At 41.9% G+C, this 16,108-nt stretch overlaps 1 protein-coding gene across 1 annotated transcript in view; it reads left to right on the plus strand.

Moving 5' to 3' along the window:
* The first annotated feature begins 363 nt into the window (after window positions 1-363).
* spns2 (SPNS lysolipid transporter 2, sphingosine-1-phosphate) overlaps window positions 364-16,108 on the plus strand; it is a 58,204-nt gene continuing 42,459 nt past the window's right edge. The window contains exon 1 of the mRNA XM_079247762.1: window positions 364-811. Within this exon, the coding sequence (XP_079103888.1) occupies window positions 577-811 (235 nt within the window). The 5' untranslated portion in view covers window positions 364-576. The remainder of the gene's footprint in view (window positions 812-16,108) is intronic.

Below are 16,108 nucleotides of genomic sequence, written 5' to 3' on the forward strand. Positions count from 1 at the left end.
CCATAACTCCGACCTCTGAGTGTTTCTGCGCAACACGTCATAACTGACTTATTACTACTAGATAATAACTAAAACATGTTCACAGTAAACAATGTTTACTCCTTTATAGTATATTCAGAATTAAAAAGAAACGAAATCTCTCCCACTCATTTCCCGTCACAGTGCGCTTCTTAAATTTGTTTTTTGTTTGTTTGTTTGTTTTTCAGTCTTCAGCCGCACCACAGTCCGGCTGCGCTTCACAGCCATCCCTGACTGTCAGGTGCGGCTCCATCATTCGCTGCAGGGTTTCAGGGGAGGAGTTACAGCAGGTCCACCCCATACACCAGCACTTGGTCCCGGGGAGAGGGTGGGAAAATACAGGAGACTAAAGGAGCGCTCAGCCGTCCGCCACCGCGCACTGCTAGAAAAATATGATCCCGAGAAGAGCGGCTCACGCGCTTCAACCAACAAGACAACCTTTTCTCTGCGATTAATTTCAGCTGAAAATCAGTGGCATTCGCTGATTGTGGGTCCTTTTAAAACTATTTTCTTCTCGGCTGTCTGTGTTTCTTTGCGCTGGATCTTTCGTGCCAGAAAATGTGCGTGGAGAGCGATGTGTGTGAGATTGAAGGCTGCAGCAGTTCGGATGAGCTGCCCACGCTGTCAGGCAGCATGAGTCCGGGACTGAAATCCAACCCGGACCTTCCAGCCTGCAAACCGGGCCAGAAATTCCGCGCCGCGCTGCTCAGATGCCGCACGCCGGATCTGGCCGCAGCCGGGATCCTCAGCATCGGAAACGTCCTCAATTATATGGACAGATACACTGTAGCTGGTAAGAGACCTGACTTCATACTCTAAAATGTTGTATTGATCAGAGTGTTCTTGATTCACGTGAAAGAAGCTGTGTAGAGACAGAGTTTTTTTTTTTTTTCTTTTCCTCTCCTCTCCTCGCATCTGTGTGCTGGAGTAGTTGCGCACTAATTGCCTGAAAGCGCAAGCAGCTCACCTCAGCTGAGGCGGGCGGAACAATGGGTTTGTCCAAGCAAGCGCAGTGGATTATCTGCGTAAAAACACACGGATGTTTTAGTGTTTTCTCGTGGCTGGTGATCTCGTGCTGAGTGCTGATTGAATCAAACAGATAGACGGCCCTCTGTTGTCACTCAACAAATCCTTGACCGTAATGATTTTTGACGTGAGGCTTGTAGATGATTGCAGATCGATCAATTAATGCGATCAGCCCCTCCATCCACCCACGAACCTCTGACTGCGTGCTTTCACACCGTGTTTAGGTAGCTTGTGTGTGACTTGTCGCTGTGGGCTCAGGAAAACCAGAATTGGGCTTTTGAGCTGCTGGTTTGTTTGAAGGGACCCCGCAGCCTGCAGTGTGATGCTGTGATGAGACCATGTGCTGTTAATCTTCCTCAACTATCATCGATTCCCGAAAAATGATGGATCATAAGCTTGGGGGGGTCATAAGAAATTAAGATTTTAATTTGATCAAGAGCAGAATTTGCTAAAATAATCACTTTCTGTTGTTATTGTGCACAAAAAATGCACGAACCTATTAAAACTTGGGCCTTTACTTCTAGATTGTAGTTTTTATAAAGGATGCATTTAGTAGCATGGATTCTGTAAACCACTTTTAAGTCATGAACTGAAACAGATTAAAAGAATCAGCATTTACCCTCACTGGTATTCCGGTTGGTAAATGTTTAGGCTCATCAAGGTTTGAATATTAAACTTGGGTGCTGAATGGGTTAAAAATACTGCTGCAGCATGAGTATAAAAGGCCAAAATGAAGCCTTTCTGTCCAAAGACATGCCTTCTTGGTTAAAGTGCAAACATATTGCTGCATCTCCTGGTCACACATTAGTGGTGCAGGATAACGTTTCTAATTTGCTACACAGCATCGGTTTATTTTACATTCTTCTTTATTTCATACTGAAATTACTGGCAGATTTTCCCTGTCAAGCCTCTGGGCAGAATGAAGGAGTGGCTCATTTAAACAAAGCAGTGTGTACACCTAAATAGCCACATGCCAATGGCTCATCATCCCAAAAGGCTTCAGGTCCAGTCTGTCAACTGTTGAGAGAGTTAAGCAAAAGCCAGCTCATTACAGCAGGAGTGGTTTTAGCTACTGACTCTATACACCATTCCAAGAAACTGTGGAGGTACAGTGGCGCAGCTAATCTTAGCATCATCAAGCACTACTCAGTCACAGCAGATTGTCTGACAAAAAAAAAAAAAAAAGAGAAAAAACCTCCTCCTCAGTCATGGATGAGTCAGTCCCCCTCTACAGTAGCAATTTGTCCTCTCGTCTCCTTACACCTCCTCATGCTTTGATCAGAGGAAAGCCCTCATTAAGCCGCTCAAAAGCAACTCTGTTCCTCTGCATCATTTCCATCCCGATCCTGCGTCTGCTCTTTACAATATCCGGTGAGCAGAAAGGAGAAAAAATCTTCTGCAGAAGCTGTAAACTTTGCAGAAGAGACGTGCTGTGACGGGAGTGTGAAGACAGATGGGGAGGAAGTGGAAGCAGGGAGGAGGAAGAAGCATGATGGGGAGGAAGAAGGAGGGGAGCGATGATGGATGCAGCGTCTCGGGCGAACCCTCATGGGGAGAATGAAGGTTGTGCTTGCTGCATGTGGGGAGTCCTTTCCCATCACTGCCACCTGAACGCTGCTGGACAGTTTTGCATTATGTATGGGCAGCATATGCGTCAGACCCTCGCATCGAATGGGGACTGATAAATACATGGCTAATATGGAAAGCGTCAGCTCGTCTGCCATTTTCTCCACTTCTCCATCTCTGGCTCTGAAGCCTTTCTCTCCTCTCCTGCAGTGTGAGCCATGTTGCAGTGGCAATTAGCTGGTGGAAAGTGCATCTGCTGGTAGCTCCAACTCTGCATGTGCATTTCCACTTCTTCCCTTTTGTGTCTCCTACTTCTTGTGCTTTCAGTAGCAGGTACCCAAAGCTCATCCCAGCTCATAGATCTTAATGTCAATTAAGCCAGCCCGAGTGCACATACACACACACACACACACACACACACACACACACACACACACGCACACACAGGCACACACATTAGAAAAGACTCCCCGGACCATTTCAGGAGGGGCTGAATGTGAGCAGGGAGTTGTGAAGGGAGGGGCCAGCAGTAGCAAAGCCAGGGAGTCAGAGGCAAGTGGATGCAGAGTGTTGGCAGTGCTGAGGCAGAGCGATGCCGCCCCCCTCCCAGCCCTCAACGTCAAAAGGTCTTTGTACCAACAGCCATTACTGTAGTGTGTGTGGATCACTAAAGCATTGTCACAGAGACACAGGGTGACCATTCTAGACACCCAAGCTATTCTGATCCTTAACAATGATAGGAAAATTGCACTCATCAATGCACAGCAGCAGTGTCAAAGACTTGGATCTTTCTGTTAATCCCTTGTGTCAGAGGTGAAGCCACACACATCCATACAAACCGACACAATCCTGTAGAAAAAAAAAACAGCAGCCACAAGCTTTATGATTTTAGGACTTGATGTTTTATATGGCATTTCTACTTTGAGACATGGGCAGCTTCCAAATGGAGTAATTATACGAGGTTTAATCTGCTGCTTACTGGAAGTCAGGTTTTAGATCCCAGCACTAACCAGATAAAAGCCAACTCAGCATCATTTTTCTTGTTCCGCCTTACTGAAATTGCAGATTTCTGCGCGGGAAATTGCTTCTCAGTCTGCAAGTGAGCAAATTATTCTCAAAGTTTGCAAATTTTTCCATCCTTAAACTGCTCTTACCACCGTCTCAAAATAGATTCTCAATGTCTGCTTTTCTGCCATACTGTGTATTCAACAAGAGTCATCATGGGGCTCCAAAGAGTTCACATTCCTGCAGTTTCCATTTTTCCTTCATTGTAGACTTGGCAAATAGACGGTGATCTGGTTTTAGACACACTTAAAGGCCAAATATATTGTGTGAATAGGTGCATAAGAGACCACTTTCAGGGCTGCGGAAGTGAAGGAAGGTGTGACTGAAAGTGCAGAGTTACGAAGTCTGCGCTCTGAGTTGTACTCCAGGCCCAGCTGTTCAGCCGGTGGGCTGGATCTGACCCGCAGTGCTCCCTCACAAGCCTGTGCTTGTTTTAACGGCCGTCTGTGATGCAGACGAGGCAGAAATGGGGAGTGTCTGGGACATTTGAGGTCAATCTCCAACTTCTCATGCGTTTCAGCGCCAATATGGAAGGAGTGAAGAAGTGATGGGGCTTCGACCAGACAATAGTCAGGTGGAGGAGGCCCCTGCAGCTGAGTTATGATGCTCTTCCTGGGTCATTTCTGTGTGTGGCCTTTGGAAAAAAGCCATCTAACCTACAGCCCCTTATGTCCTGTTGTTGTTGGAGTGCACAGTGAGATTTACAGGGCCAGTGTGTTTAATTTAATTTGAGATGGCTTTGAAACCTTAAATCCCGGTGTTGGTCCCCAGCAGACAGACCAAGCTTCTCGACAGCTTATCATAAAGAGGGGATTAAGTGTTTTTCCAGAGAATATGAGGATATGCGAGGCAGACATGCAGCACTTAAAGTTATTTGCTGCCTAATAAGTAAAGCCTTGATGTGTGTTGAGCGTAAACACCCCCTTTTTGTACACGCTAGGTACAGTTTTTAGGGTGCAAACTGTAGCCTGGTCTGCAATGGACCTCAGACTAAGCTGTCTCAGTCAGGCTGTCATTTTAGACAAACCTTTGAAGAGGGTTGCAGTTGCAGGACCTGTGCATGTGAAGGTTTGGCGTTTTATGTGTAGACACTGACGAGCCCGTAGTAATAATCCTCTTAAGACAAGCTCTTTTGTTACACAGTTAAAAAAAAAAAAAAATGCAGCTATCTATCCTGTCTGACCGGCCAGGCAGATTAATTCTGGTTAGCTTCGTCCAGTTTACTTTGTGCCTACTTATAATCAGTGTCCACACAGGCCTGAGGCTGCCTTCTGCATTATCGCGTCCACTTAAAGCACAGAGATGGCAAATGAGCCCGTTTCCGATCTCTTGTCAGTTTCTCTTTCCAGTGTTGTGCCTCAAATGCAAGAAGGAGCTTGACTTTCAGAAGGGAACATGTGACAACCCCAACTGTAAAGAGTGTACAAATTAAGTTTTAACTGTTGAAGATGCGACACACATCCTTTTACAAGAAGTGATAGCAAAAGGCTTTGTCTTGAAAAGGAAGTGTCTTTTCTCCATTGAACTGTGCGAGAGGGTTGCGTGGGCCATGCTGGAGCCGCTTTGGGTTTTAGCAGCTGGTTGTTTCACCCTTCACTTTTTTTTTTCCCCCCAATTTCACCCTCTCATATTTTATAGGATTCACATTAAAGGCCCCTAAACAACAGCAGAGGCATTAAAAGAATGGAAGGGGCCTCTAGTAATTTACTTTATGGGGTTGCTGCCTCTTTTCTGCTTTGCTTTTTCCATCTGAAGCCGAGTTGTTTTGTGCAAGCCGCTCTGTGCAGTTTGAATCCAAATCTCTTTTTAAAGCAGGTTTCATCACTTCAGCACGTTTTTTTTTTTTAAATTTTTTTTTATTTTACTGCATTTCAACCAGTTTTATTTAGTTGTTGACAGCAAAATATTGATACCATCCAACAGATGTTTAAGTAGAGGCTTTAACAATTACACGACTTCCTACCGAGTGGACTTTTCCAGACTGGTTTCCCACAGATATCCGACTAATCTCTTTATGTCTATCTCCTAGCGTGCCGCTGCTGTGAGAAAACAGTCTGTGTGTTCTTTAGGCTCTGATTTAGCAGACGTCTGTAATAGTAACCCCTGGAATTAGACAGAACTTCATCCTGTGCCAGCAGAGGTCCTTTCATGTGGCCTCTCCAGATTTTACCATCATGCAGACACACTTCCATCGCAGCAGCTTTCACCCAGTGACCCTGACAGCCACGAAGGCTTCACGGAGCTGCTTCCAGACACTTTTGAGGAACTCTTTCACTACTTTCGTTCATAAAGTGATTTTGGCAATGACCCACCTTGCATTTTACGTCGCCTCTTACAAGTTTGAGAGAATATTTTTACTCTGCACTTCCTGTGTAATTAAAGGTTTTCAGCCCAAGGAGAAACATCTGAGGTAAACACTTTGGTGAGACAAAAAGATGTGTTCTTTCTCTAAACAAGAAGAAATTAGTGTTTCAGTCAATAGTGTGCAATAAGATTGTGAGCAGCAGAAGATGCAGTAGAATTTGTGCACCTCATTCAAAAGGGCAGAAAAGTTGACTTAAAAGACAAAGTGGTTTGATTTTCCAGAGTTTGCATCAAAAACATTAAACTCCTTTTAGAGCTGATGCATGAAATACCTTACATGCTTCAGAATTGGACTTGAATTCATTTTTTTTAATTTCCCAAACATCATGGAGGTGATAAGTCACTGGAAATAACATGCTCAATAACTGCAGGTTTGACTTTTCCCTCAGTAACGCAGTATTACTATGGCAGCTGTCTCTACATCTGTGGGTGTTTCGTGTGAATTAATAAGACAAATTTCCAAAATGTATATAAATAGTTTAAGCAAAAAGGAAACAAACTATACAAAGAAAGAAAAAAATATCATAGTTGTCAGTCAACATTACTTTTGGACTAGGACTAGTGGGACTATTTCAACAAATACCTCATTTTCATACACTTGTTTATTTTTTAATTACACTTATCTTTATATATCGTTTAGATATAAGTCAGATTGTTGAAGGCAACAGTTTGCATTCAACCCACATCACTGATCTTTGACATCTGAGAAGTGGTAGCTGATAATCACTGACCTCCTCTTTGTCATCACAAGAGTGTACAAATGTGGACATAAGGAGAGGGAGGAGATGTTTCCCTTTATGTAAAGAGTTTCTTTAAGGGTTACAGCAACATAAATCAACACAGAGTCTCTAAATATCATTCCAGGAGTTTTTTTTTTTTTTTTTTAAAGTCAAGCTGGATTGACCAGAAAAATTCAGGACTCTCCAGATATCCATCCAGCCTTCTCCCAGCACTGATCCCCTAAGTTCAGACTGGGTCCCTCCCTTCCTGAGTCATTATCTGAAAAGATTTGGTATGTTTACCTGAAGAAAATACACAAATTGGTCTCATCTAGCAGATAGAAAGATCACAGGAAGGAAGGAGGCGAGATTTGAGATTTGTTGAGCATTTTGCTGTGGAGCTCCCTCCTACATGAACAAAATGCTCCTCACTCCCTGCATTCCCAATTTTATGATCACTGAGGCAACGAAGGAAACATCAGAGCTATGATGCTGTTAAAGTAAACAAAAAAGTTATATGTTACTAAATATCTAAAAGATTTTCATTTACAGCTATCAGTTTAGTTTTATAAATAACAACAGAAAAGGAAATATGTTTCACAGTTTGTGTTTCTTTGCTCCATTTTCCTCAAACACTTTCACATTCACATGCCTTTCAGCACTCACAGAGAGAAACAACAAAAATACATGGAAAGGAAAAAAAAGCAGAACAAACAAGTGAAACTTCTGTGTAGTGAAGGTCAGATTTAGTTGTTCTCCTGAGGCTAATGCTGTGACCAAGACTGCTGATACATGCAACAAAGGAATGGAAGCAGAGGCTATGTATTTTCTTCTGTTTCCATGGAAACACACAAACACACACACATTCTGGGTATTGATCAAAATAACATCAGCTTGGGATTAGTTGCAAAAAAAATTAATCTTTTCTGTCCAGAGATGTTGAAATCTTCATTTTCTTGGACACATTAACAAGTAGTTGAGGGGAGGACTTGGACTCTGATATTGACACTCAGCACATGTTGCAACCAAAGCTGTGGAGACAGACCTACAGCTTGTAATACTAGCTGTCAGGTCCTGGAGGCTCCCACTGCTTCTAGAATAATATTTAGAGGGCATATTTACAGCAACTTCTCTATCTGTAAAGATGTGTGTCTTGAGGAAAGAAATGAGAGTTAACGCTATCGATCCTATACATCCATCAATCCATCAATCAAGGCATGGTAGATGAGGCTATCTGTGTGTCACCTGACAAATTTCATCAACAGTTATTATTCTGATTTGATCTGTGTGTATCTGCCATGCTGTCAGAGTTGGAGGAGATTGCAGGAGGATTTTCATTATTGCGTTTGGTGTGTGTATTGTCATGTTGGTGGGAATAACCAGGGCTGAATGAGGGTGCTGACCTCTGTCAATGTCTTAGATCTTTCTGTTAATGACCCAGGTCAGAGGTGACCATACACAGACACAGTACTTAGTGTGTTTTTCTGTTGCAAAAATTTCACACTTATAACTGAATTTTCTTTGAGGATTCAGTAGTTTGTTTGGTCCCAGACATTCGTGTTGTCATGGTAACAATACATGTTTGCATATTGAAGTCATGGCTGAACGTTTTGTGCTCTATAGCTCAGTTGTATAGTTTTAAGTCTGCTTTTGAGTCAGTGACAGGCTGTGCTGAGGTGTTCTGCAAAGCACCTCCTCAGCAGCATGGCTGGTTACACCCTGCTGGAATAAAACAGGATTCCTTTGATGCTTCTGCATCATAAATGTTTTGTGTTTGATGCTCAAATGGAAGACACTGTTGGGACTCCTTGATTTGGATTCCATTGAGGCATATGTTTTAAGGAGATTTTAAGCTGGACTCACATTACCATTCAGGTCACTGATGGACTTATCTGCTCTGCAAAGCTTTATGAGCATACTTTGTATAGTTTAACTGACAGGTTAGCTGTGTTACCTGGGGCTTCTTTTGCTTTGCTTTAGCGAAGCTTTCCTGGTATGTGGAGGATGTTTGAGAGAAACAAAAAACAGCTTTCCTTGGGGTGTTTTCCCACGCAAAGAACATCTGAAACTCACCGTAGATTCACACCCTGTGTTTGAGGAATTAGACAGAAAGTTTAGTTTTGAAAAGTGGCATCATAGTCCCACTGCTACATTGTCAAAACACTCTGTGTATGATGTCTCTGTTAGAAACCTGCAAACATAGAATCAGATATATTTTTTCCCAACGTTATAGAATTTTTAACTATTTAACTAACCCCAAAATAATTCTAATAAACCTCAGTGATTACCCAACAGGATTTGTTCTCTTAAAAAAATTAAGAATAAATCCTGCAAATATTACCCATTTAGAACCCGGTGGGTCACATTCTCAATTATGTGAAGCCCAAGCGCTGTGCTTATCCATAGAAAATTGTCACTGAACCCATTTGAGGCTTAATCGAGCTGAAAATACAGAATTTAACCAGTTTTCTTTTTTACTTTTAAAAGGCACTTTAGATCTTCCCACTGTGAAACAGCCTGAACATCAGTCACTGTGACAGATATCTAGCCATTATGCATTATTCATTATAGCTTATATTGTGTTTAAACCAAGGGAAAATTGGATGAATTACATGAGTCAGATAAAAGAGAGATCACAGAAATATAATGATGCATTTAGAGGGATTTCAAAATGTATTACCTAAATGAGAAAATATGTATTTAAAAATGTTACCATCACAGATAATATATATATTTATATATGATGTATTTAAATAGCAGGAGCAGTGTTATCTTTCAATAATTAAAAATGCTCAGTGCATATGTCATTAAGTCAGCTAGTTTCACAAAGGGAGTGTCTGTAACATTTGCATACAATTTAAGCAGCAGGATGTTTCAACAACCTCCATAAAACCACAGAGAGAAGCAGGAGAAGAGAAATGAAATCTCATTAAAAGCGATCCATTTAATCCTCTACACTGTTATGTAAAAAAAGAAACCAGGATTACTGATAAATGCACATGTGCTGACTCTGGCTGTGCTGTTGCTGTTAACATGTGCACGTTTGGGTACACAAATGCGTGGGATAAGGCCATTTTTGAGATAGGCCAAAGATGCAGACATTGCGGTCTGCCGCGTAATATTTGTGGTTCAGTTAGTGCTACACATTTTTCACATAGTTTAAGTGTTTATATGTTGATGCTAACTAAAAATGTTAGCATACTCCTCTTGCTGTCAAACAGATATATTAAAATATATGTATGCAATCATTGTGCCGAGGAGAGGGATAAGAGCTAAAGATAAGCCTGATTATTTTCTGGGATGCTAAAAAGTACCATGTCCCATATGTTTCTTTATTTTGTCATACCATGCAGTAAATGGCTTATTTTCCCCAGTAAATGTTTCTTCTTTCCTTTCGGATACACATTTAAGGCTGAGTTCAACTCCTGTTCAATATTCCAAAGAGAAGGTGGTGTGAACGAGTGCAGCCTGACGATAACCCACAGCAATCAGACAGTCACATCACATCTCAAATACCTTTGCTTCGCTTCACTGCATCTCTTTTCCAAACATCTAATGCATTATCTCATATGAACAAGTGGGCTAGCGCCTGGATGCAATATTGATGAGCTATAGGTTTTGTCTGCTCCCTTGATGCTTCACCATGCATCCTCTATGCTGCTATCAAATATTTAGCACGTACTGGCTGGGACTAATGCAATACAGCCTCTGAGCTGAATTCAAGCTTTTGATTAGTGGTGGAGAATTTGTTAAAAATAAAAAAAGCTTTATCAATCAGAGTGGTTATAATGGTGAGCCAACAGATCTTTCATTTTAGACTGAGAGTGGCTGTCAGGGAATTGAGAAGATTTATTAATAAGCCATGGAAGATAACAGGATATATTTGAAGGAGTTGTAATCTGAATATGTTCAACTTTGTGCAAAAGATTGCATGGTTACTGGTTTTGCTTGTAAATTCAAATGATTTGGATTGTCGTAGTTCTTGCAATGAAGAGTGGAGGTAGGGCTGCGTGATATGACGATATAAAATGTCTATCGTTTCATATGAGGCTCTATCATTTACGCCACGATGAGATGCTTCACCGCAGTATTTTACGTCAAGATGCTCTATAGGATGGAGAAAGACGGTAGCAGATGCGTTTCAGAGCAGGGTAAGTCAAGGGTAAGGGTAAAAGATGACTAGTCAACCAAAACTGATGAGCTTGTTTATAAAAGAGGCAAAATTTCTGTTGCATGGATGTGGTTTGGATATAAAAAATCTGATAAAAAGACCGACAACAGACTAGCTCCAATCCCAACACTCCAACACAACGAACTGATTTTATCACCTTTGCAAAAATTAAGATAAAGAATACAGAACAAAGAATAGAGTCAACAAGCAAAAGCTGCAGAAGCAGCATCAAGTGGTGGCAAAAGCGCTCATAATAAACTCCAGACTCAAACGCTGCAACAGGCATTTACCCATGGAACGTCATTGTTCTCGCAGATGGAAGGAGATCACTGCCACCGTTGCCAAGCACATCTGACAAAAAACTGATGACTGACACAAAATTACACAAACAATTTTATATAGCTATGTATATCGTTAACGGGGATATAAAATGAGCTATATTGGGATATGAGATTTTGGTCGTATCACCAAGCCCTAAGTGGAAGGGGGAGGGAAGAAAGATTTTTAAATGAATGACACAATTCAAGGCACTAAAGCACTATGTAACTCCTGAAAGTTGTCCTCGAGCAGTTTTATTAAATACTTTTTGATCATTATATTAATCCCTCAAACTGGAACTTTGAAAATCATAATCTCTGCCTGTAGCACTACCTGCATCCAACTGGACTCTCACCAGTCTGACTAGCTCCTATTGATGGTGTCCTCTCCTGTTTGATTTCTTGCTTGTGTTGCTCTCACTCTCATATGTAGGTCGCTTTGGATAAAAGCGACTGTGGAATAGAAGAGACAAAAATGAGCTTGTGTGTGTGTGTGTTAGTAAGATTAAACATTATTCTTCACATTAATAAAGTAGTTATTCATTGTTTTCCTGGTTCTCTTTCCACTAAATCGGTGGAGCGTTCAGCTGAATTTAATGTGTTTCAATCTAGTCAAACAAGAACACACCTGTAATTCATTTGATTTCTATGCAGTTTGTGATATGAAAACATTTCATACCTTTTTCACACAGTGACAGATTTAGTCTGACACATTGTTGCAAAACCAGGTTCTTTTTTAACGCACTTCAGTCCACGTTGCTACATCACGCTCTGCAGTTGTAGAAATGTAAACCTTCTGATGGTGAGGCAATGTGGTGTAAACATCCACAATTTAGTGCTTGCTGAAATGGTTAAAAACTGGAGCCCTCTTTTAAATCGGTTTTAACTTTAGCTCAGCAGAGAGTAAGCTTTTTTTCCCTCCAAGCTGAGATTGTTCTGACTGCGGGAAAGATGTCCCTCTGACCTGAATAAAATTATATTCAGAATAACCAATAAGACATAATGTAGAGATATGTATATTGTTATCACACCAGTACCTTCAACCAGAGTTTGTGCAGTATTTTTGTGACATGCGTTGATGCAGCCAACGTGCCATGGTGCTGAATTCAGTTGAAACAGGAATTTCAGACTCAGAGAAAAATAAGACGAGAAACCCCAACCTTTATATAAATCTGTGTTGGGTTTTCTGTGAAATTTACATAATTCTCAGGTCGTCAGCACCTGAATGCCAAATTTTTCATCTCTTCTCTAATCTCTGATCTAAACTCAGACGATTTACTGTAGGTACTTTAAAATCCATTTGAACTAATTCCATCCTAAAGTTAAGCAAACAATATCATTACTGACTCCATTTTCTTTTCAGCTCACAACAGAGGAAGAATGCTTCTCATTGGAATACTGCTTGGTGGAAATAACGCTACTCCAATTTATAACATCTCACTTCCAAGATGGAGCACGAATACCAGTCAGAAAGTAGACTGTTTATAGTAAACCTGCATTCTGGATGAGTATTAACATTGTAATGCCCGGCAGGAAAGACATGGGTCATTTAGTAGGTTATGCTCTATAACATGTAGCTAAATGGGAAGATTATTCATTCATTATCCTAACCGCTTAATCCAATGAAGGGTCGCAGGGAAGCTGGAGCCAATCCCAGCAGTCTTTTGGGTGAAAGGCACGGTACACCCTGGACAGCTCGCCTGTCCATGGTAGGGCCACACAGAGACAAACAACCACTCCCACTCATTCTTAAGGGCAATTAAGAGTAACTAATTTACCTAACATGCATGTATTTGGACGGTGGGAGGAAGCCGGAGTACCTGGAGAGAACCCGCGCATACACGGGGAGAACATGCAAACTCCACATAGAAAGGCCACTGACCAAGGATCGAATCAGCGACCTCCTTGCTGTGAGGCCACAGTGCTAACCACCATGCGACCGTGCAGCCCATGGGAAGATTAATGGAATATTTTATGTAACATGCAAATGCTATAATTTATTAAATGTCCCTTTTTTTTTTTTTTAAAAGAAAAATATCCTATTTTTATTTGTTTGTGCACACATTTCTTGTCCTATTACTGACACAAAGCAGCAAGATTTAAATTGCACTGTTGGACACAGAATTTGTGTCCTCACATGTGCATGGAACAAAAGGAGGGGGTAAGGGGATGCACATTGCTCAGCAACTAGTGATCAACTACACCGTAGAGAACGTAAATTCTCAGACGTATAATGTTTTATTTCCAACCCCCACACTGTCTACTGTTCACGCGCACGGACCTCATCTCCCCCTGATGCTTTTGGGGAATCCGCCTCTCGTATTAGGTGTGAATCCCTCCCAGGCGAGCGCCTCGCTCTCCACCGTTTCCCAGACATCTGCAGCACGTTTCCTTTCTGTGTGGCAGGCGAAGGAAGTGAAATGGAAAAAGTGCTCCTCCGCCCACTGCAGCCACATGGTAAGGGAGGAGAGCAGTCGGTTAGGAGCCCGCCGGCCACAGTCGGGCATATTTGTGGTCAGCGTTCTCCTCCGCTGCAGTCTAAGCCACTCTGTGCAGCTCGACCTGCCTCTGCTCCGTCTCACGCTCACGTCCCCAAAAAAATTGCTCTCAAGTGCTATCGCGAAAGACAGACCTACTCATCCCTCACTCACTGTGTTTTTCCACCATCTTCTCTCCCAAACTATTTCTGCTGATTGGGGCTACACATGAAAAGGGATTACCCCTTTTGCAAGAATGGAGGGGAAGGATGTGGCCACATCAGCAGAGCGGTTTACCACTGCCCGTCACACTCGGTCCAGAATGAATGACTTCCACCCATTGGCTCCTACATGCTCAGACAGAAACAGTGAAACCAGAGAAAAGGGGAATAAACTCGCACATACACAATGGAGATGTATGGTCTAAAACAACAAACCCAGCCCCAGTGTTTCACCATCACCCTTCACGATTAAACTGGACTGTGATTCCCTTCTTCCTCTTAGCCTAGTTTCCTTGAGCAGAAATAGAAGCAGGAGAGCTGCAGATCCACAAGTCTCTGTTGGGGATTTGATATGAAATCTGTCCTCTACAAGCTGATGGAGGTCTACATACTCATATCTGTGTATGGTTCTGCTGGGTGTGGTGTGTGTGATTGGGTGCTTGTGTTCACTTCTAGTGTATTTGTGAACATATGGTTGTCCCAGAGGAATAATACTGGTCTTTCAAAAACACACTTTATTACCTCAGGCTCACCCTTATTATACAGGCTCATCTCCAATAATTAGCACTATCAATATAGCTGCATGGAGTTATACATACATAGATGATGCTAAAGAAAATGTCTTGTATTCTTCAAGAACACAAGACATTTCTTCAAGATATTTTAGAGTTATTTAACAAGTACAGTAAGTCAACAAGCTAGTGGTAGCCCACAGAAAGTACTATTCATATCTAAGAATGATCATTCACCATTCATTGGTCTGAAAGCACCATTTGTAGCATGCTAACATTCACCAATTTGAGTCATTTCTTCTGCAGCTACACTGGTCATAAAGGCAGACTTTATGAGCGGGTGGAATAAGTGTCAGCTCTGCGCTGCACCCGACGCTGTGTCAACTTTGTTTTTAACTGCGCTGCCCAACTATTGCTGAATACAAAGGTGTGCTCAGTTCAGCATCACAATAAATTCATGAAAGAGGCCTTCATGTGTCTAAAAAGGCACGAATGCAGCATCCCAATATAGGTCAGTTGTAAAAAGAAAAAAAAAAAAAAAAGTGGCTGCTGTAATGCTAAATCAGTGTCAAACCATTCCTTTAAGAAGTTTTATTTCTTTGCAGTGAAAGAGTGTGCAGCGTGTTAGGAAGGAGAGAGTGACCTGCTACTGTGAATTAAGTATTGCCATCTTTATTGAAGGAAGCAGCAGGTGTTATTGTGTGTTGTCAGGAAGATCCACATTCCTGCGATGTTTCCTTCTTTGGCATCATGCGCCAATGCTCTCAGGACCCCCTTGAGGCTCAAGACTTGAGAAACTCATTAGTGTTGCTCAGTTAAATGGGATTATGTGAGCCATGTAGGTGGTGTTAAGTTATACATTGTTGTACAGTGACGTTGTGAAATGTAGTTTCACAGCTGATGCTGTGTTACATTCGGCATGTAGGGAGTCCTTTTGCATGAAAACTAATGTTTATTTCATGACATGGAAACTTGAAGACATTAAGATTTAAGTCAGAAACCCTGGTTTCATGGTTGCTACATCAGGGTTGAAATGTGTGAATAACATTGTATATGTAGAACAAGTATCGAAGTGTAAGAAAGAGCTGTAGAGGAGGTATTCCCTGAAGACATGCTCCTTTTCTACCATTGTGCAGTGGCTGGACTGAGACTGCTTTATGTCTGGAGATGTACTGGTCAATTTTACTGAGAAGAAGGAAGTGGTCGAGAAAGCTGCATAAAGCCTGTATGAATTTGGATAACAGGGGGCAGACCACACAGTCACTCTGTAGGCAAGCAGTTGTCATGTGGAGACATGATCTTTTTGGTGTTTTTGGTTGATCAAACACAATACAGAAACACAATTGTTCTGTTTTAGAGCATTTGTGGGGAGTTCACTCTGCATGAAGGGGGACTCTAAGAGTGGTCAAAGCACAAGATAACCACAGCCTGGTGTCATCCTGACACAGATACATCCTGAGACAGATGCAGCATGGTTGGAGAAGGATAACTAGTTATACATAATGATACTGAGGATTCCTACAACCTGTGGTGGTGGTGAGGAATTTTCATGTTGATATAGACCCTTTTGACCTTTTCTCTTTGAGTACATGTGCTGCATTACCATAGCAACTACAGTAGGCGCACCTCAATCGCTGAAGGATTTAGGAGGG

Source organism: Telmatherina bonti, assembly GCF_933228915.1.
Source record: "Telmatherina bonti genome assembly, chromosome: 10".
NCBI classification, from domain to species: domain Eukaryota; kingdom Metazoa; phylum Chordata; class Actinopteri; order Atheriniformes; family Telmatherinidae; genus Telmatherina; species Telmatherina bonti.